The 23,417-nt window shown below is 37.3% G+C and overlaps 1 protein-coding gene across 7 annotated transcripts in view; it reads right to left on the reverse strand.

The window, feature by feature from the left end:
• Window positions 1-23,417, reverse strand: part of ATP11C (ATPase phospholipid transporting 11C) — a 177,368-nt gene that overhangs the window by 49,847 nt on the left and 104,104 nt on the right. For all 7 annotated transcript variants that reach the window (XM_044763022.2, XM_044763024.2, XM_044763023.2 and 4 more), the window contains 10 exons: window positions 21,987-22,115; window positions 20,105-20,208; window positions 12,050-12,100; window positions 10,982-11,046; window positions 10,563-10,644; window positions 9,253-9,403; window positions 8,448-8,645; window positions 3,708-3,869; window positions 2,879-3,030; window positions 1,809-1,880 (listed from right to left, as the gene is read on the reverse strand). In XM_044763022.2, the coding sequence (XP_044618957.1) occupies window positions 1,809-1,880; window positions 2,879-3,030; window positions 3,708-3,869; window positions 8,448-8,645; window positions 9,253-9,403; window positions 10,563-10,644; window positions 10,982-11,046; window positions 12,050-12,100; window positions 20,105-20,208; window positions 21,987-22,115 (1,166 nt within the window). The remainder of the gene's footprint in view (window positions 1-1,808; window positions 1,881-2,878; window positions 3,031-3,707; window positions 3,870-8,447; window positions 8,646-9,252; window positions 9,404-10,562; window positions 10,645-10,981; window positions 11,047-12,049; window positions 12,101-20,104; window positions 20,209-21,986; window positions 22,116-23,417) is intronic.

Consider the following 23,417-nt stretch of genomic DNA (forward strand, 5'->3'; position numbering starts at 1 on the left):
AATAGTCACACCCTGTCAATTATTTTAATAATCTATGGAGTGCCTAGCATGTGTCAGGCACAGTGCTACGTGCTGGAGAGTAAACATGAATCTGCCTGAGTCCCTTCCCTCAAGGGGCTCACCATATGATAAGGGAGGCAGAGGGTAATGAGATGACTACCTCCCAGTCTGCCAAACACTGTAATAAAGGAACTCCCAGGGGAGACGTGGGACCACAGAAGGAAGACATTTGATGGAAGGCTTCCTGGAAGAGGTTGTGCATGAGCTGTGTTCTGAAGGAGTGATATAATGAAGATGGGGTACCATGGCATTCCGAGTAGTGGAAAGAGCATGTGCAAAGGCACAGCAGCATGACAGCACATAGCCCATGGGGAGAATTCAAAGTACAGTCATGTGCCCCATAATGACGTTTTGGTCATGATGGACTGTATATACAACGGTGGTCCCATAAGATTAGTACCACATAGCCCGGGTATTTAGTAGGCTATACCATCTAGGTTTGGGTAAGTACTCTATGATGTTTGCACAATGAAACTGCCTCCCGACACATTTCTCAGAATGTATCTTCGTCGTTAAGTGACATATGACTATAGTTCACTAAGGTTTGAAACCTAGTTGATGGGGAAACAGCAACAGTAAGCAGGGACTGGGAACTGAGAACACTGTGGGCCATTTCAGAGATTTGGAATTTTATCCTAAGAGCAATAGGAATCCACTGAAGGGTTTAAACAGTGGAATGACATGATCAATTTGTGTGTGGATGGCTGGGGTATTAATCAAATGGAAGGATGTGAAGAATAAAAATAAGAGTTAATTACTGGAAAAAAATGTGAGGAAATTTCTCTTGAAAATAAACAACTTGGATGTAAGTATTTGACCTAAAAATATTTACTACAAAGCTTATTTTTGATGGGAGCAAGCATGTCATAGGTTTTGGGATGTGTGTGTGTGTGTGTAAGACATTTACATATAGCATCTCACTTGGTGTTGGCTAGATGGGGGCACTATTGTGAACTGGGTAGAATCTGGACTCTGACAATGACTCTGGGCTCCTGGCAGTCAGGCCACACAGGCTTCCACTCTGACTTCTGAGCATCCTTCCCCAAAGGGACACATTCCCCAAGCACATCTACATGTATTAGAGGATTCTGAGATAGGTCTCAGGAGATGCTACGGGCCAGAATGGAAGTCAGATAATTACATTTCAAGCTCAGATAAAGGAATTCAAATTAATCACAGAGCCTAATTAAAATCTGCTATTAAGCTAAGATTGCTTTGTTAGTTGGAGTCTCTGTAGCCAAAAAAAAAAAAAGGAAATGTGGAGACACTGCTACTATTAGAGAACTGCCCTGAGGCTCACACCTGAGCGTCTAGAACAAGACAAAGCTGACACCAAAGCTGCCACGATTGGCTGGACTTGTAATCCCAGAGTGATCGGCTGGGTTCTGGACAGCAGATTTAATGCCTGTTCACTGATTTTTTCTTAGAGCATGTGTCAGAGACCTGAAAAGGCATTTAAATTTCAGAAAGCAAGTCCAGGCAAACTCTCATTCAGGCTACTGGACCCACATGTGAAACAACTGGGAATCATTTCCACTTCAAATCCCAGTTTCTGCCATTCTATGAAAAATGTCTTCTCCTACTCCAATTACATTTACAAAAAACTCTGAACTGGGAGATCAGAGTCTTACATATATAGATGCAATCAGTTTCCTTTGCTGCCCTTCCTAAATCCACCTAAGGTTGACTGGGGGGTTAAGAAGTGACAAACATCAAACACAGAAGTGACAAACATCAAATATACTTACTCTTCTATTTCTTTTCTTTGGTTCTCTACTCTCATATGGCCATTATGAATTCCCACAAATGTGAACCCATACCTGTCAAAAACAATAGGGAAAAAAAAGACTTTTCTGTATCTCTAAAGAATGATTTATTTTCCCTTCCACTGGGGTTACTCGTACTTGTTTATTGTTTTTTTCTCTTTCATACGCTCTCAATCTATAACTGTACTTCCCTTACTGGCTGAGATGATAACACAGAGCAAGTCAATGCCCAGCCACAAATTGTAACCAAGGAAGAGGCAATTTGTAATTCCAATTCTGTAGCTAATACACTGGGTGACCTTTTAGCCACTTAATCATCTTCGGCCTCATCAGTAAAACAGGACTGTCAGTTACCAAATGATGTCACAATTGTTGGGAGCACTGCAGAAAAACCATGAGTTGTACAAAAAGTGGCCACTGTTATGTGATTTGCAAAATACAGTATGATTCAGACTTCTGGCTGATATGCATAAATAATAATGTAAGTTACATTTATGCTTTGCTATTTTCTTTTTGGTCTTAACTGTTTAGGTTTGGGAATCTTTCACAAATTTTCAGATAAAGCAGTTTATCTTTTTATTAAAGAATAAGAATATTTACAACATAAAGTTATTGAGCAAACAGAGAAAAAACTACCTCCTGTCCTGCTGTGGATTTCACTTTCTCAGGAGAAGTACAAAAGTGTTTACTTTTTTCACTCTTCAAAAATGCTAATGTATTTCTCTACAATTTATCTCAGGGTTTTTAAAACAGCTTTATTGAGGTATGATTGATATATAAAGAACTGCAGATATTTAATGTGTGTAATTTAATAAGTCTGGACACAAGCAAACACCATGATACCATCACCACAATCAAGGTAAGAAACATATCCAACAACTCTCAAACCTTCCTTGTGTCCCTTTGTTTTTTGTTGTTTGTGGTAAAAACATTTAACATGAGATCTACGCTCTTAAATTTAGAAGCACAAAATAGCACATTGTTAACTACAGGTACAATGTTGTACAGGAGAGCTCTAGAACTTATTCATCTAGCATAACGTAAGTTCTTACTTTTTAGCTCCTTTCACCAAAGCTATTTCATCTGGTGAAGAGGACATATAGGCTAATTCAGACGATTCTGGAGCTCCATCAACAGCATCATTTGTTTTAATTTCTACAGTATGACATAAACTCAAGGCACGCAGAAAGAGCTCTTCTCGATTCTGTTGGACAGTAGCAGAAAGACGACTGTATTATTTTCACTTTGATCGCTTGCTAACTATTCGGTGAACAGAAGAAAGATATCAATGTGAGAGAATGCTATAACCTCCAGCAAACTGACTAGTGGAAATTTATAAATTCCTAATATTCAAATGAGCTATATCTTTCACAGCATTCCTGGCTCTCAGCTAACATACCCTAGGGGCTATATTATCTCATTCAGGCTACTATAGTGCCATCAACCAAAGCAGTGAGTTCTTCATGGCCTATAAGAGTTCATTCAGTGTCTAATTCACCATCTAGCAACAGCTCAGGTGCAGGGACACTCTGGTTCATTTAATGCCTAGGAACTCCTGGGACTTGAATGATTTGAATAGATATCATTCTTGGAGCAGCTCATATTTTTAAAGACAAAGCACAAAATATTATTATTACACAGACAGGCAAGTGAAAAGTTTTACCCAAATGCCATTTCCCACAATTCTCTCTACTTACAAATTCTGCTTGTTTACAAATTCCAGAGTTGTTAGTAAAACAAGAAACGTAAGTCAAAAGAACAAACAAACGGTTATTCAAAAGTCTATGTTATGCACTCAAATTCATCATTTCTACTATGTAGGGCTAACACATGTGTACAGATTGATTTCTCAAGGTAAAATGGTAATGCAGAAAATGCCACCTTATCTGCTTTGTCAAAATATGTTAAGGGTCCATCAGTTTGAGAGAGTCCATCAGCCTCCTGAGTTACACCTTTATATCTGTGCCCATCTATGCAGCATTCAACGAATTCCATGCTGTTTTCAGTGAGTGTTCCAGTCTTATCTGTAAACACATAATCCACCTAAAAACAAGGACACATACATATGCAGTTTTACGTTCTTCCATGTGATTAATTTTTAGTTAGCTGTAACGCAGGGCTATTTCCATATCCATCGAAAATCACTTTTTCTAAGACTTCTTATTAAATGTCAGGTAATTACAGAAGCACTATTATCAAATGAGAAATGAAGGAGTATTTTTAAAGACAATGAAATAGTAACAGATGTCTAAGGTAAACTTACCCAAACACAGAAGATTAATAGGAAGGAAAAATGTGGAGATTTGTTATCAAACTAAGAACCCTTCGATTTAACAACTACCGGTTTAGATATAAAGAAGTTACATAAAGAAAAGTCAATTTTCCAAGTGGGAAAGAAGAATATACTGACCACTTACTTTACACACACACACACACAACATTTGATAGAAACTTAAATTAACTGGGAGGTAACAAAATTTTTCCTTGAAAAGTAAAATTTTCTATAAATATACTAGATTGAAGTAAAATGCATTGTGTCATATAATGCATATAAGAGTTACAGAATATAGACAGACAGGGAAATGAAGAATGTTAACAGTTAATTAGGAGAAACAGTAAGTCAATAATTATCAAAAACATAATTGAAATTTCTTTCCACATACTAAGTATATTTTCAGATACTCCTCAAAAGTTTCCAAATTAAAAAAGTAGAGCTTATAATGATAGGTTAAGATATAATATAAGCATACTGTCATAAATAATGCAAAAAATAAGCTATGAAATAAATTTTCCATGAAAAATAAGACATTTTGAGCACTTCCATTTTATCTCTGCTATTTATAACATCTGGCTTTTGAAAACCCACAATTTTATCCTCCCTTTTGGCAATTTATGCTTAAATAGTTAAAATTATTGGCTGACAGGAACAAGCGTAAATGCAAGATTAAGGTTTTCATTATGTAAGAGAGAAAAAGATGAACTCCAGCATTAGTTGCTTTCTAATTATTTTTCAAAGCTTTTCACGGTAGCAGCATTGGCACAAATATAGCATTCCAATCTTCCTTTTTTTTTCACTGTTAGCCAGCCAAGTTTGAATTCTCTTTAAACTAATCCAAGTGGTATTATTCCTGTATAGTCTAGATTTTTCCCGTTAAAATGAAATCCTTTAGGTGCTTTTTCTGATCAAAATTATGAACCCTTATTTCTCCCTGAAGGTTGATCTGGGCTGTTGTACCTCCTGCACTTGGATGAGCATTCACTCATTCAGAAATCTTTTATGAGTATCAAAGGCAGTAGTTTTAAATATATAAAATATAATTGTTTACCTATATATAACAGTTTGTCCACTGTGGATCTGCGTACAATTAATCTCACAGGTATAGGACAACAAATTACATACAAATACAGTAATTATCAAATTGTAGTATATATCACATTCACTTGGAGGACCTGTTATAACTCAGATCACTGGGAGATGTCCCCAGAGTTTCTGATTCAGTAGCTCTGGGGCGGGGCCGGATACTGTGCATTTCTAATAAGTTCCCACGTGAAGTTGATGCTGCTGGTCCCAGGATCATATTTCGATAATCACTGCTCTAATATATGCCCTATACTCAGGAAATGAGGAGGAGGGGATGGGCTGCTATTAAAAAGTATTCTCACATTTAAAGGAGAGATAGAGCTAACGAGTGAGTGGCTACTGCTTGCCTCTGACTCTCAGCAGCCTCTTCCTCTTCAGTAGGTATGTTTGAGCCTGGTGGAAAGGCCCCTCTCTATCTGCAAGCTCAAACCTATCATTTTGAGAGCCTAAAGTAAGATAGCTGTTCTAGGGTAAAAAGAGCCCTGAACTAAAGATTGAATACATGAAATTGCCTATTTTGTAGGTCAAAATTGGTCAAAAATTTTTCTATTGTTCAACCCAGTGGAACATTTGGACTCAAGTCTTGGCTCCACCACCTACTAACTTTGTGACCTTGGAAAAATCTCTTCATCTTTCTGAACTTTAAATATTAACCTTAAATAACCGAACTTGCTGCACAAGCTGTAAAGATTACAAAATAAAGCTCAATAATAAATATATTCGTAAGCTATAAGGTATTATATAGATGTTGATTGTCACTGCTGTTGACTTGATCAAATTCACACAGTACTGGATTCCGTACGTTATCCCACATTCCCTGATTTTTCTGATCGATTATGATCACACTGCTATAGTTAGGTATGATATGTGTGTTTCCCCAACTAGATGGTGAACAACTAGGGTTACTTGTTTACTTCATAATAGTAACCTCAGTAGCAAGAACATATCCTAGATACATAGTAGAAGTTCAATATATAACTGCTGGATTGAATTATTAGAATCAGAGTACATACTTAGACATATCATTAGGCTTAGCTGCAAGACTGGGCAGGGATATGAAGCAGGAGACTATTCCCACAATTTTTTCAAGATGAGCTGAAACCATTGGATGTCTAAAAGACTGATACCTGATCATAAAAGACCACATTCTTTTCCAACTGAACTAAGCAATATGCTTTTTGTTTCTAAAGTCAAACACTGTCTTAAACATATCTTCCTATTTTTTTTTAATACCAATGTGAGTCATTTTTAAAGAGGTTAAGCAAGTGTTTGCAATGGTGTTGATGGGAACTGAGAGTGCTTTTAGTAACATGAAAAGCCCCATATATCTTAAATTATGACTCATCGAAGAGGAAACTGGTTACTCTTAATTTTGTGTGTACCACTCCATTGAATGCTAAATGGCCTAAGAAACTACTTAAAGACTTCTTTGCATTTTCATTCAGGTAATTTCTACACATATGAGCTAATAATGATGGCAAGTTGTTTCTACACCATAAAAAATGAAGTGGCGGTTTTGCTATTGACTTAAGAGATTTGACTAAACGACAATCACATCCAGAAAAGCAGGTTTCGGCCGGGGAAAGAAGCGGTGGCTGAAATGAAAACTGTAGTTTCTTTTCACAGATCAAATTTACCAGATCATTACCCAAAGCTACACTTTACTTTTTGCAGTGTGAACAGAGTCTAGATGATAGGAACAAGATTACACTGCCATAGATAATATGGAATCTGCTAAAGAGTCTAATCTAGTGAAACCTGGCTGGACAGCCTGCTAGTCTCTGGTGAGCATTAGCTGTCACATGTGGAATGATGGCTGTTCTATTTGCAGTAGTCTGGGGTTAGCCATGTTCATCCTGGGGTAGGTTAATCCAAACAGCCAGGCACTGCATCTAGAATAGGAGACTTACTCAACCAAATCAGCTGTCAGGGGAAAGTTCCCCAGAGGTGGCTTGTGACTCAATTTTTTTTCATGCAAAATGCTGCAGACTGATGCCTTTTATTGGGACTAGAGTAGTTCTACTGAGACATCTCTGTCTCTGGACGGAAACTTCTGGTTTCAAAAGGCTAAGGTCAGCTGTGGAAGCTGAAGTCACCTACAAAAGAATCCTCTGGGGACGATATCTAAGGAAAAATCACTCATTCATTCATTTCTTATTCTATCTTTAGTAACTCAGTATCTCTGTGGGATGCAGATTCTATCGTCTGGGATCCTGGAGTCCCTAAGTTAAGTCTCAATAAAATGATATCTGGTGAGTCCTTTCACCCTTGTGACTGTAGTTATCAAGAGAGTACTATGATTTAGGCAAAGACTGTGTAAAGAACAGAAATAGAGAGCAAGGGCAGAAGGGGACTAAATTCAAGAGGAGAGTTTTGAGGTGTAGATGCAAACTGGCACCATTTACAAAAAGTGTGAGGCCCTGTTCCAGCCACACAGTTCCATTAACTGAATTTTCATCTCCCAGTCACAGAAATGACATTTCCACAGCCTTGACATTCTAAATATCATGAGAATTAAATATAAGCCAAAAAGTTCCCTTGGCTTGTGAAGATCATTACAAGACACACAGTAAATTCAGACAAAAGAAAAAAATTCTCAATATTGATAAGAAAGGCATGCAAGAAGTCATCACTGAAAGAATTAAAACTAGACTACAATGCATTAAAAAACAAATATACCTGGGTTAGAAATGAGATCACAGCCTGGGCTACACTGGTATATGAAGCAAAAAGCATTTTGAGCAGTGCATGCCCTCACATTGTCCTTTCAGTTCAAGTCTTGCACTGGAATAAACAACTCTGCTTGCTAGGTCTATATTCCATCTGATCAGAAATGTATCAAGAAAATGTCAACAGGACAACTCTGGTCAACTTAGTTTACGGAACAAAATGCATTTATAAAATAGCTTTATTTGCCACCTCATATTTTATACTCAAATGGTTTTAGATGTTGATGAAGACTACATGTTTCCTGTTCCAAAGCACTAACTCATCATCTAACATCATCAGGTGAGTTTTAAAGAGAATTTCTGTAACATTCAAATTTAACATATAACTTGAGATCTTTCTCAAAAATGCCAGCAAAATAAGTGATGCCATAGCTTATGAAAACATTGCTTGCCTTCATTACATGCCTACATAAAGAAATTTTCTTTGAATCACATTTCCAAATGTGAAATGGTCACATACATTGGCAATCCAGACTATAAGAAAAGATATTTCCACTATGTTAACTTATTTTAAGTAAAAATATGTTCTACCTGACCAAGTTCTTCATTAAGGTCTGATGTGTTAACCAGGGCTCCTTCATTAATTTCTTCATCATAAAAGTCCTTATCCCATGAAATGAAGAAGGAGCCCAAGAATTTCTGCATTTCTACTGTGACATACATGGAGACAGGAATGATAAAGTTGAATAGAACCATAAATGACAGGAAGTCGGTGAACATTTTCAAAACCTAAAACAAAAGAAATAGTTCATGCTAATCAGATACACAGTTCCATCAAGCAAGTGTAATATAAAGATGTTAATTTTCTATCTTTTTATTTCAATGCTGAAAGCACTGCTCTTGGTGTAAAGAAGAAACTTCTCAACGACACTATCATTGGTCAAAATTATTACCACAGTATGTAAAAACATCTAAAAACACCGTCAATTTTATCATTATTTTTCAGTGAATATACCTTTTGACATAATATTTTTTCACTTCATTATGTTCTCTGATCTCCTCACCTCTAGATATGAATATAGGATCAAAGTTTATATGTAGGCATCCATTATGCTCCTGTCAAGATATATCACAAGCTCATATTATATTAACATACCAGAGCTGCTTGCCCAATTGCTTAAAACTCAATGAAAGAGGTAAAAAGTAAGCACAGATGCCTAAAGTAAAAGAAAAAAATCTCTAAAGCTTCTTAAATATTTAATGGCTTATAGCTACCATACAACCAAGAAAAAACTCAGAAGCTAACAAAAGGTATCATTATCTGAGCAGCATTTCAATAAAGGGTGGCTTGGTCACAAAGCACTAGAGTTAAAATTTTTAGCATAAAACAAACTACCTTGAAAGTCTCCCGCTCTTTCTGGGTCTTTTGGTTATACCAAGGTTCATCGTTATATGGGATACTTTGCCAAATATACTTTAGCGTAGTGCATACAGCAGCTTTGGTCAGTAAGATAAATAAATACACAATCAGGAAGGCATTAATGGATCTGAAAAATAACAGATTATGAACTTAAAAACTATCTAATTACTTAAGATATCAACCAGGTATAAATTAAACTGTTCAGTTTTCTAAAGTTTCTCCTGTGTACAGTATGTAACCACAGCACAAGCATTTATGTATAATGTCAGTTATCACTGCAGAAGTATTACCCTCAAGTGATAAAATGGAAAAGTCAGGGCCGGCCCCGTGGCCGAGTGGTTAAGGTCACGTGCTCAGCTTCAGTGGCCCAGGGTTTCGCTGGTTCGGATCCTGGGCGCGGACATGGCATCGCTCATCAAGTCATGCTGAGGCGGCAGTCCACATGCCACAACTGGAAGGACCCACAACTAAAAATATACAACTATGTACTGGGGGCTTTGGGGAGAAAAAGGAAAAAATAAAATCTTTAAAATCGAAAAGTCAGCCCTGACCTGTTTGTTGGTCACCAATGCTCCCAAAAGTGCATTGGAAAACAAGCTTAACACACCTTTAGTAAGGATCCCATAAAGCGACAGGACACACACATATACCCTATTACCTACTCAACCATTATAGGAGTAAATTGTTTCCATTTCCCTGAATACTAAAGGTTTAGGGTAGAGAGTGGGGGAGCAAATGTGAAATCCTCAAGCTTAGCGTGGATTCTTTTAGTCTGAAAGTAGAGCTATGGAGAGGGTGCCACTGATATACAGGACATCCAGGCCACTGATAGTCAGGTCCATGACAGTGGCAACTGGCTTGAAGCTCTCCCAAGTACCACTTCAATATTGACCAGAAGACTATTATCTATGTTATAGAATCTCCTCACATATAGCAACCAGGACTCCAAACCATTATCCAGCAGCAAAAGGAAGTATTTTTATATTTCAACTAAACTCTGCCCTGGAATACCTATGTGAGCTTAGGTAAGTCACTTATCATCTCTGAGACCATTTCTTCGTCTGTAAGGTGGACAGGTTAACAGGAATTACTCTGCAGAGCTACTCAGAGAATTAAACCAAATCAGACATACAAATCACTGAGCACAGTTTTAGGAACACAAAAAGTGCTTAAAATGATAGCCACTATTATAATTGATGTATTTCTGTTATGGATGTTATTCGGAATTACTGAGATGCAACTATTTCAATTCAATAACAACTAAAGAAATTGTGGTACACACTAACTTTTCAACAGCAGAACGTTTCTGAGATTTGCCTTGGTAGTTCAAAGCCATTTTAGTTTCCATCCCAGTGTAAACAGCAACTCCTAAGGAATAAGAGAATACAATGAAAACGAGGTTACAACTGAGATGGCCAACCAACTTCCCAGCCACATGGATCTATCAATTTTTTTAGCCTATAAAAGTACGAATTCTAAAGCCTCTTCTATTCGTCAGTTGCTGTATCATTTATGGTATAATTTTAATTCTCCAAAGTTCATTTGTTATATTTCAAGACAGTTTACCAACTTAAAAATTCCCAACAGCTAAAAATAGGCTTAGATTAAATGGCATTATTTGCCATGTTAAATCTTTAACATGCACTATTTATGCACAGGTTTTACAAAGCATATTTCTGATAAGGATATCTTAAACATTATTCACCATATATCTTCTTGGTATTTTTTAATGTAGCTCCTTTCAACAAGAGATTTTCAGGTCCCAAAGACCTAAATAAAAAACGAACACAGTTTATCCAAACAGCCCAATAAATAGCATCATCAACTTTGGGGACATATTTTGCTTTAACACACATTTATCTCCTAGGGGTTCAGAATGTATCTGTCTACTTATGTCATCTGCTAACTCCCCAGGACGAACTGAAAGATCCTTCCCTCTGAAGTTACTTGAGGGTACAGCATGGATGGAAACACTATACAGGAGTAGCCAGCAACACACAGAGGTAAAGAGATGCACAGAGAGATAAAAGGGTTATGAGTCAAAGAAAGCAAGACAAGAACAGGACAGAGCAATAGACAAGAAGAAACAGAAAGAGAAGGTGACAGATAAAAGACTGGGCAAGCAAATGGCAAGGTGGGAAAGACACACTGACATATTTACAGAGAGTTAACCTGCCTTTTTGGGGATCATTGGGCACTTGGCATTTCTTTAACTTACTTTTGTGCATGGCTATAAAGGCCAAATGGAAAAGTTGAGGTAATTAACTGGATGCCAGAAGAGGAAAGAAGACATCCCCTTTTATATGAATTGCTTCATTATAAGTGATCAGTCTTTCATTTTACTTAAGTTCAGGTAATTCTTCCAGAATTTTATCCACTGCCTAGTCCCTCAATCACTCTCCCTTAATCCACTGGTCTCTTGGTATACTTCCAATATTGTCAGCCATTGCACAACCAAGGACAATAAATACAGTGCCTAGAACAGATTTGGAAATATCAGTCAAAGTATCTGGAGCTCTGCAATTTTGGAAACCCTCAGCATCACTTCCAATATCACCTCCCTCCCAGGACACACACTCAAAGCCTCTACCACCACAACCCTACCAATCACAAAGTTAGTTATTCAAGACCTATTAGTGGGATATTGGCTAGTTACTCCAGGTCTAGTCACCTTTAGCTCCCTCTCTATAAAAGAAAGCATTGGCTATTTCAGTGGACTTAAAAGAGAAATATTCCCCCTTAAAAGAACAGATTAAAGGAATAACAAACTAACCTGGCAACAGCCTCAAGATTATTATTACGGATATTGATTCGTCCAACAAACCTGAAAAAAGAACATGATACCAGATGTGTTTTCTATATCCAGGTAAAATCTATATACCACAAATATGAGAATGGATCAATACAAATAATGTAAGAGATAAGACTCTGAATGAATTATGAAAGCCTATATATATATCTGAAAAAAAAGTTACATTGAACTGATAAGGTGTGTAATATTATGGATTATAAGAATGTAAACAAAGATTCAAAATTGATTTTCAAGATCTACTTGGCATTGTCCATGCACAAAATATCCCTCTCATTCATACTTTCTAATTGGCTTCTATTTTAGATTCATGTGAAGAAAGGTTTCTGGTGCTAAAACATAACTTTCAAAACCACTGGTTAGTAGTTTTCATTTGAGCATGCATCAGAATCACTGGAGGGCTTATTAAACCACAAATTTCTGGGCCCCATTCCAAAGCTTATGATTCAGATGAGAATTTGCATTTCCAACAAGTACCGAGGTGAGGCCGATGCTGCTGGCCCAGGATCACCCTTTGAAAACCAGAGCATTGGCATTATTCTTAGACAGTGAACACTTGATTACTGTCTAGGAAATTTACAAACTATGTCTTGCAAGGGATCTCAATAGTGAGCTTCCCCTGAGCACTTAATGTGGCTAGGCATATGGTAATCTGCATTTCTGAAAACTGGGGTGAAAAGACCTAACCCCTCCTTAACAAGAATGTTATGAGTATTTCATAATTTGCATTTTAACTTTTTTCATAAAAATGGAACTATTATTTACTATATACACAAAATATGAAGGTCTGCTCATTGGAGATACACTAATAAACAAGAAAGACATGTTTCCTGCCCTAAGACAGATAAGTAAACAGGCAATTACAATGTGAGTAACTACAACTAAGGTGGTGGAAGTACAAGGTATTCTGAAATCATATAGCAAGGGCACTCAATCCAATCTAGAGAAATTAGGAATAATCTTCCCTGCCTTAAAAGTCTACTTCATATTTAAGGTAACTGAACACTTTAGGAGTTGTCCTACAAATATGCAGAGATATATATTATTCTCTAACTCAGGTAGAATCAGTCACTCCCTTTTGTGTGATTCCATGGGTCTTTTACTCACCTCTATGATCAAACTGTACTATAAACCTAGCTTTACTATTTTATCTCCTTTGTAAACTGTGAGCTCCTTGAAGGCAGGGAACCACTGTGTTGCTTTGTGGTCCTAGTTCCTACTATCAAGGTGGATACAGAAGAAGGGAACGAGGAAAGAAGGAATGACAGGAAGGAGGGAGGGCATTGTTTTTGTAGTAGGATGGATACTTTGTTTTTCCACTACTGGACAGTGGTGTAAGTCACACCCAATCATTTGATCCCACATTATGACCAAGAGCATTCATTAACAAGATGGTTGGAACAGGTAATGGATGCCATCTGTAACGATGGAATAAAATGAAATTAATTGGCCCACCTGGGGATAAAACCTGTCACTCCAGGTGAAGTGACGTCAGCGTCATGGCAGAGTGAGCTTGCCCCAGACTCTCTCCCCTCCAACATACAACAAAAAGGAGCAACCATATTCCAACAGAAAATATCCTAATAGGACAGGAATCCTTGGAGAGTCACAGCAGCCAAACAATGGAGGGCGGACAGGCTGGAGTACCCCTCGGAGGAGCCGGAACGGGGTAAGAGAGAACTTCACTCCCTCCCCTAAAGACTAGGATCGCTGCTGTGGGAGGCTCTGCGAGGGAAGGAGTGAGAGAGGGGTTGCACGTCCGCGGGATCACCCAGGAATCCCAAGCGCCCCTGCAGCCTAGAGGGAAGCCCTCTAACAGGGTGAAAGCTTTTGCGCGGGGTGAACTCATCAAGCCAAGACCCCAGGAGACCAGATAGTGAGAGCTGATGGGGAAACGGGGTACTGCACACAAGAGATAGTGCTCCCCCCACGCCATGCTGCACCATCTAGGCTGAAGGCAGAGGGCTCAGAGTACGCGGCTCTCAACTCCCATCCAGTGGCGATAGGCTGTAACTGCAACCAAATAATATCACAATGGGAAAACCCCATAGTTCCAGCATCAGGCAATTCATCAAAGCTCCAGACCAGAGGGAAAACAATAAATCCCCAGAATTCTGTCCTGAGGACTCAGAAATAAGTAAACTAAATGACAATGAATTCAAATAGCTATCATCAAAAAACTCAATGAGGTAAAAGAAAATATAGAGAAACAATTCAACAAGTTCAGGAGCTACTTCACAAGAGATTGAAACTATAAAGAATCAATCAGAAATACTAGAGATGAAAGACACAATGGAAGAGATAAAACACAATATGGATTGCCTGAATGCTTGTGTGGACATCATAGATGAGCAAATCAGCATAATCGAAGATAGACATGTTGAATTACTCCAGACAGAGGAGGAAAGAGAACTGAAACTAAAAAGAAATGAAGAAAGTCTCCGAGAAAGATCCGACTCAATGAGGAAATGCAACATAAGAATTATAGGTATCTAAGAAGGTGAAGAGAAGGAGAATGGAGCAGAAAGCACGCTCAAAGAAATAAAAGCAGAGAACTTCCCAAATGGCATGAGAGAATGAGAGAGAAATGTATGTGGAGGAAGCTTTCAGATCTCCTAGATTTGTCAATGTAAAAAGACCTACAGACAGGCATATAGGAGTAAAACTGGCAAAAATGAATGACAGAAAGAATACTCAGGGCAGCAAGGCAGAAGAAAATAAACTACAAAGGAACCCCTATCAGACTGTCAGTAGATTTCTCTGCAGAAACCTTACAAGCTATGAGACAATGGAATGACATATTCAAAACTTTAAAAGATAAAAATCTTCAGCCAAGAATACACCATCTAGCAAAAATATCCTTCAGATATGCGGGAGAAATTAAACATTTCCCAGACAAACAAAAGTTGAGGGACTTTGTAGCCACGAGACGCCCGCCTACAAGAAATTCTCAAGAAGGTACTCATAGCTGAAAAAAGAAAAAAGGGAGAAAGGGGTCACAAAACACAGAGTAAGGAGACAAACAGATAGAATCAGAATAGGATAGCAAATATTCAACTATAGCATTAGGATAAAGGGAAGGAAAACACCAAAAACAAAGACAATCTTATCACTTTAACCACAAATTCACAGCACAAGTTGGAATAAGATATGAAAATAATAACTTAGGAAGGGAGGAGGAAAGGGACTGAATCAGTTTAGACTAAGGAAATAAGAGGCCATCAGAAAATACACTATGTTATGCACGAGCTTCTGAATACAAACTTCAGGGTAGCCACTAAACTAAAAAGCAGAACAGAGACACAAAACATAAATAAGGAAAAACCTGCAAAACACAGCAGTAAAACACTGCAGAATTCAATGGGCAGACGAAAACACACAGGACAAGAAACAAAGGAAATGCGGGAAAACCAGAAAACGAGTGACAGAATGACAGCATTAAGCCCTTATACATCAATAATTACCCTCAATGTAAACAGATTGAACTCTCCAATAAAAACACACAGAGTGGCAACATGGATTAAAGAACAAGATCCAACAATTTGTTGCCTCCAGGAAACACATCTCAGCTCCAATGACAAATACAAGCTCAGAGTGAACGGGTGGAAGATGGTACTCCAAGCTAATGGAAAACAAAAGACAGAAGGTGTTGCAATACTTATATCAGACAAGGTAGATTTCAAGATAAGGCAGGTAAAGAGAGACACAGAGGGGCAATATATATAATGATCAAAGGGACACTCTACCAAGAAGAAATAATGCTTATAAATATCTATGCACCCAATACAGGAGCACCAAAGTTCACAAAGCAACTATTAACAAACGTAAAAGAAGGTATAAAAAATAACACAATAGTAGGGGACCTCAACACCCCACTCACATCAATGGACAGATCATCCAGAGAGAAAATCAACAAGGGAACAGTGGAATTAAATGAAAAGCTAAACCAGTTGGACTTAATAGACATATATAGAACACTCCATCCAAAAACAGCAGAATACACATTCTTCTCAAGTACCCAGGGAACATTCTCAAGGATAGACCATATGTTGGGAAACAAGGCAAGCCTCTATAAATTTAAAAAATTGAAATAACAAGCATCTTCTCCAATCATAATGCTATACAGCTAGAAATTAACTACAAGAAAAAAGCTGAAAAAGGCACAATGATGTGGAGACTACACAATATGCTATTGAACAAGCAATGGATCATTGAAGAAACTAAAGAAGAAATCAAAAAATATCTGGAGACAAATGAAAATGATAACATGCCATACCAACTCATATGGGATACAGAAAAAGCTGTATTAATAGGGAAATTCATCACAACACAGGCTCACCTTAACAAACAAGAAAAATCCCAGATAAGCAATCTCAAATTACACCTAGGTGAATTAGAAAAAGAAGAACAAACAAAACCCAAAGTCAGAAGAAGGTAAGAAATAATAAAACTCAGAGCAAAATTAAATGCAATTGAAACAAAAAAGGCAGTAGAAACGATCAATGAAACAAAGAGCTGGTTCTTTAAGAAGATAAACAAAATTGACAAACCCCCAGCCAGACTTACAAAGAAAAAAAGAGAGAAAGCTCAAGTAAACAAAATCAGAAATGAAAGAGGAGAAATAACAACAGACTCCACAGAAATACAACAGATTATAAGAGAATACTATGAAAAACTATATGCCAACAAAATGGATAACCTAGAGGAAATGGATAAATTCTTATACTCTTACAACCTCCCAAAGCTGAGTCAAGAAGAAACAGACAATCTGAACAGACCAATCACAAGGAAAGAGATGGAAACAGCCATCAAAAGCATCCCAAAGAATAAAACCCTAAGACCAGATGGCTTTCCTGGGGAATTCTACCAAACTTTCAGAGAGGATTTAATACCTATCCTTTTCAAGCTATTCCAAAAAATTAGGGAGGATGGAACACTTCCTAACACATTGTACGAGGCCAACATCACTCTGATACCAAAACCTGACAAAGATAGCACAAAAAAGGAGAACTACAGGCTAATATCACTGATGAACATACATGCAAAAATTCTCAACAAAATTTTGGCAACCCAAATTCAGCAATACATCAAAAGGATCATACATCATGATCAAGTGGGATTCTTAGCAGGGACAAAGGAATGGTTCAACATCTGCAAATGAATCAACGTGATACAACATATCAACAAATTGAGGAATAAAAACCACATGATCATCTCAATAGATGCAGAGAAAGCATCTGACAAGATCCAACAGCCATTTATGATAAAAACTCTTAACAAAATGGGGATAGAAGGACATTACCTTGACATAATAAAGGCCATATATGACAAACCCACAGCCAACATGATATTCAATGGGCAAAAACTGAGTGCCATCCCCCTGAGAACAGGAATAAGACAAGGATGCCCTCTATCACCACTCTTATTCAACACAGTACTGGAGGTTTTGGCCAGGGCAATTAGAGAAGAGAAACGAATACAGGGAGTAAAAAAGTGAAATTCTTGCTGTTTGCAGATGGCATGATCTTATATATAGAAAACTCCAAAGAATCCATTGGAAAACTATTAGAAATAATCAACAACTACAGCAAAGTCACAGGGTATAAAATCAACTTACATAAATCAGTAGCATTTCTATACTCTAACAACAAACCAACAGAAAAAGAACTCAAGAGCACAATCCCATTCACAATCACAACAAAAAGAATAAAATACCTTGGGGTGAATTTAACCAAGGAAGTGAAAGACCTATACAATGAAAACTACAAGACTTTCCTGAAATAAACTGATGACAACATATAGAGATGGGATGACATTCCATGTACACGGATTGGAAGAATAAACATAGTTAAAAAGTCCATACTACCTAAAGCAATCTACAGATTTAACACAATCCCAATCAGAATCCCAATGACATTCTTCACAGAAATACAACAAAGAATCCTAAAATTCATATGGGGCAACAAAAGACCCTGAATTGCTAAAGCAATCCTGAGAAAAAAGAACAAAGCTGGAGGCATCACAATCCCTGACTTCAAAACATACTACAAAGCTACAATAATCAAAACAGCATGGTACTGGTACAAAAACAGGTGCACAGATCAATGGAACAGAATTGAAAGCCCAGAAAAAAAACCACACATCTATAGACAGCTAATACTCGACAAAGGAGCTGAGGAAATAAAGTCTCTTCAACAAATGGTGCTGGGAAAACTGGACAGCCACATGTAAAAGAATGAAAATTGACCATTCTTTTTCACCATTCACAAAAATAAACTCAAAATGGATCAAAGACCTAAAGGCAAGACCTGAAACCATAAGGCTTCTAGAAGAAAATATAGGCAGTACACTCTTTGACAGCAGTATTAAAACGATCTTTTCCAACACCATATCTTCTCAGACAAGGGAAACAATAAAGGATAAACAAATGGGACTTCATCAGACTAGAGAGCTTCTTCAAGGCAAAGGAAAACAGGATTGAAACAAAAACACAACCCACCACTTGGGAAAAAATATTTGCAAGTCATACATCTGACAAAGGATTAATCTCTATAATATATAAAGAACTCACACAACTCAAAAACAAAAAATTAAACAACCCAATAAAAAAATGGGCAGGAGACATGAACAGACATTTCTCCAAAGAAGATATACGAATGGCCAATAGGCACATGAAAAGATGTTCATCATCACTGATCATCAGGGAAATGCAAATCAAAACTACACTAAGATAACACCTTCCACCCGTTAGAATGGCAAAAATAACCAAAACAAATAGTAACAAATGTTGGAGAGGTTGTGGAGAAAAAGGAACCCTCATACACTGCTGGTGGGAATGCAAACTGGTGCAGCCACTATGGAAAACAGTATGGAGATTTCTCAAAAGATTAAAATAGAAATACCATGTGACCCAGCATTCCCACTACTGGGTATCTATCCAAAGAACTTGAAATCAGCAATCCAAAAGTCCCATGCACTCCTCTATTCATTGCAGCATTATTCACAATAGCCAAGACGTGGAAGCAACCTAAGTGCCCATCAACTAATGATTGGATAAAAAAGAGATGGTATATACATACAATGGAATACTCCTCAGCCATGGAAAAGAACTGTCCCATTCACAACATGGATGGCCCTTGGGGGAATTATGCTAAGTGAAATAAGCCAGATAGAGAAAGACAATCTCTCTATGACTCCACTCACATGTGGAAGTTAAACATGTGAGTGGAGAACAAAGAGAACAGATTAGTGGCTAGTAGGGGAAAGGTGGGCTAGGGGGTGGGCACAAAGGGTCAAGTGGTGCACCTCCAACACGAGTGACAAACAATAATGTACAACTGAAATTTCACAAGGTTATAAACTATCATAATCTCAATAAAAATTTTAAAAAAACCAAACCTGTTACTCTACCCTCATTAACAATATGCTCTAATCAACCAAACTAACCAGTCTTAAAAATCAAATGCCAAATTTTGACAACCCACAATGACTGTTAATTAGCAAATCTACTCCAGAAAGACTAAGAAGAGTAAAATAGAGAAAATTACACCATTTCACTGCTCGCTCAATGTAACTGTTTACTGTGGACAAGAAATAGCCCGTTTGCAATACTCAGGTCACTATGATCATCATAAAAAGAAGGATGGAATGCTTACTAATTGCATGGCTCCATATCCCCTTCTCTCTTGAATGCTGGATGACACATTTTGTTTTAATTAACGCTGGTTAATGCATCAGTCTGATAGATCAGCCTTACAGGATAACATAATCTTAAAATTTGATGGATGGTCATGTTTACAAATAACAAAAATAAAGGAAAAATCACAAGTAAGATGCCTGGACCCACAATGATTTATCTTAGGCTGATAGCAAACAAGGCTCATTTGATTCATTTTCATGCCAGAAGGAAGGAACAGCTCATAAAAATACAAACGAAAGGAGGCTGGGTAAGTGATGGGTGTTTCTTTGCAATACTGGAAGCCAACAGACAGCAGGAAAATAAAACCAAGTGATTCTTACTTATAGAGGTCAGGTTGAGGCTGTTCACATTCAATTGCTGCTCGGAGGGTATCAATGGACTCAGCTGTACACAGTGCAATGGTATCACGTACCGCATAATGTGTCTAGATGAAAGTAGAAGACAAAGCAAAAACAAACAAAAAAAGTGTTTCTTTTCATAATCATACAGCTACCTGATTCTAGGAACACTGTATGTTTTATTAAGAGGCTTTGGCAGAATAATACAAATACTGATGCACAGTTCCCACTAAATAAATTTTATGGTATTATTCTTAAAATATATTATAAACAATTAGAAAGATAACCTTGCTGCAAGGAGATTTCAAAGATAATGAAAAAACTAAAAGCTTTTCTTGATACTAACCACAGAGAGAATTCCATTTGCAGTATGCATATAATTAACTGAAAACTCCATGAAAAAATTTAATGCATTTATTTTTTTCTATTTATAGAACTGAGATGTACTATTTTGTTCATCAGTGTATGGTGATGTAAATATACACATATGAATTGAACATAACCCTTTTGGTCACAAGAATCCTAATATTTTGTCAACAGAAAGAAAAAAATCATTAATAGTTCCATTATACAAACAGCATAATTAATGATCTTGAAAATGCTCAAATCAGCAACATATCATATGAGGAGCAGGGAGATGATGTGTCTTGCTTTTGTCAGGCAGAATATTCTACTAGTGTATATTATTGTACCTGATTCATCCAGAACTCAAGGTATGCGCCAATGAACCCATTTATAAATCATCAAAGAATGGCTAACACAGACCCAAAGACTATAACCACTTACACAGAAGGGAAAGCTGTTACCTGGTCTTTGGGAAATACCATGAAATTGCCTGAGCTATATTTAAAACTATCTCCTGACTTTAAAAACCTATGTACTTTTAGACAATTTGATCAGATCAACTTAAATGAAAAAAGAAACCACCTGAAAGCTTTCTTTCTTTAAAGTTTTTCTCCTATTAGGGAATCTTTAGATAGATTTCTTGATTTTTATCTTGACATTCTCTCAAATATGACTTTGTTTTTGAACAGTTTAAATGGGACTACTTCATCACCATGCCCTTGAAGGACAGAATTAGTCACCTAACAGGCACTTAAGTCACTTTTTCACATACTAAGTCCTGGTCCTCAACTCCAGATGGAATACACAAGCAGAGGAAAGCCCTCAAGGATACACACAGAAGTGAGCACATTAGGACCCTGCTTTAAAGGCAGCATACAGAGGATACATCTTCATGCCCCGTGGAACTCTGGTCAATGGCCAAGAACTGACTGTGCCAGAAAGTACCAGGGAAGTAAGTTGTCCTCCAGTTTGAGCAAATTTGCTTTAACACATTTATAATTCTTCCTAGTTGCAATAAAGCAAACATTTGCCAAACTACACCCTAAGGTATTTTTTAAAAAGCAATCAAATTACTCCAGGCTACATTTTCTATGTGCCAAGAATAAACATTTTTTTAAAGAAAATATTCATCGCTTTTTAAATGAAAGTAGATCAAACTGTAAGGTTAGACTGCATGAAGTGATTTTTATAGTTATTTTCAGTCTATGATTATTCTCATTTTTAAAAGCCTAAATAAAATATTGAAGGGGTTATGTCAATATTAAATGCAAGCAGTGTTATAAAAAATGTGATAGCTTTTATTTGTGGCATGGATTTTCCCCACCCAACACTATCCTTTTCCCCAAAGTTTAGTATTTGCTTAGAAGTTCAAAGACAATTATATAAAAGCTGTCTTCAAATACAAAACTTAGACAAATAGGAAATAACAAGATGAAAGACTAGGGGGCAGAAGGAAGGAATATTGTATGATTAACTATCTTGAGCTCAAAATGTTTAGAAACGTTTAGTCTCCATTTACCTTGCAATTGGATTCCCCATCAAGACTGGCTGTAGTAACATAACAGGTTCCATCACTAGTGCAGGATGATAGAAGAATAAGATCACAGGGAAAGGTTTCATCTGCCTGTACTTCGACTACATCACCGACCTAGCATGGAGAGAAAAGTAAATATAAGTATTTTTAATTCTAAACAAAGTACTCATTACACCTCAAAGTAAAGTCAGAACTGTAGCAAGAGATCTCTTCTACTCTGAGGCTTAGAAAGGGTTTCAGCATTCTATACCACATGAAAGGCAATGAAAGAATGAATATTACTCAACATTCAGAATCCTCTTTAAGATCACAACGATTTGTGATGCTTTCAGATTACCTCAGTATTGACCTTTAATAAATGATTTCAGCGCCCAGAGACCCACCTGTTCTCTGGCATTGCTGTTTCATTAAGACAATGACCATTATCACTTGGTGAATGAATCACGAAAATCAACATGTCTCAACTTGAGCACTTCATGAACATTGGGCAGCCACACTCCCACTCTGCATCATGCATATTTCAACATGCTCTGCCCTCCATGTGGTGACACTATTATTGTTGGGTGCCAGTTCCTGCTTCAGTGCTCAGAAAACCTCAGTTAATTCGATAGGCATCTATTTTTCTCATAATATTTGAAAAAAATTTCAAATAGGTCACTTTCCAACAATTCATCTGCTATCAGAAGAATCAATCAATATAGCAATGAGAAATAACTTCCTATCAGCAAGCATCCAAAGCTCAAGCAGAGGAAAAACATGAGAGAAGAAATCATGAACCATTTTTATTACAGATAATTTAATAATGTAGGGAACAAATCACAATGGTTACAAGGTAGGACCTTTTAACTTGACTCTGTGTCGCAGCTCTGCCACATAACTATATGACCTTGGGTAAGTGCCTTAGATAACTGCAACCACAAATAATTTGTTCTACAACATTTGTGATTCGCTCAGATATCAACTATAAAGGTCCCTAGAACTGGAGTGCAGGTTGAGGCTGGTGAGATGGTAAAGGGCCAGATCACAAAGGGCCTGGCAGGCCAGGCTCAAAGGTTTAGGAAGGAAACAATATGCTCTAGTTAGAGAATCAACTCCAGAGTTCTGTTTCCACTTAGCATATCAAAAGCCACAAGAGAACATCACCATCCGTCATCATAAATATTAGAAAATGCTGGGTAATCTACAAAATCACCTATTCTTTTAGTTCCTCAGAGAGCTGAGGTTGCAAGGCAACCAAGTGAACTAAATTTCAAAGGGCGAAAAGTCCCTCTGAGTAGACAGGAGAAATGAACTGTTTCACAATTGACAAAGCACAGGTGGAAGAGATGGCTGCCATAACAGTGCATGAGAAGGAAACAACTAGATTTTTAAGCAATTCTTAAAGGCTTAGTAGGAACTAACATGACAGTTTTGAAT

Source organism: Equus asinus, chromosome X, assembly GCF_041296235.1.
Source record: "Equus asinus isolate D_3611 breed Donkey chromosome X, EquAss-T2T_v2, whole genome shotgun sequence".
In the NCBI taxonomy this organism is placed as follows: Eukaryota; Metazoa; Chordata; class Mammalia; order Perissodactyla; family Equidae; genus Equus; species Equus asinus.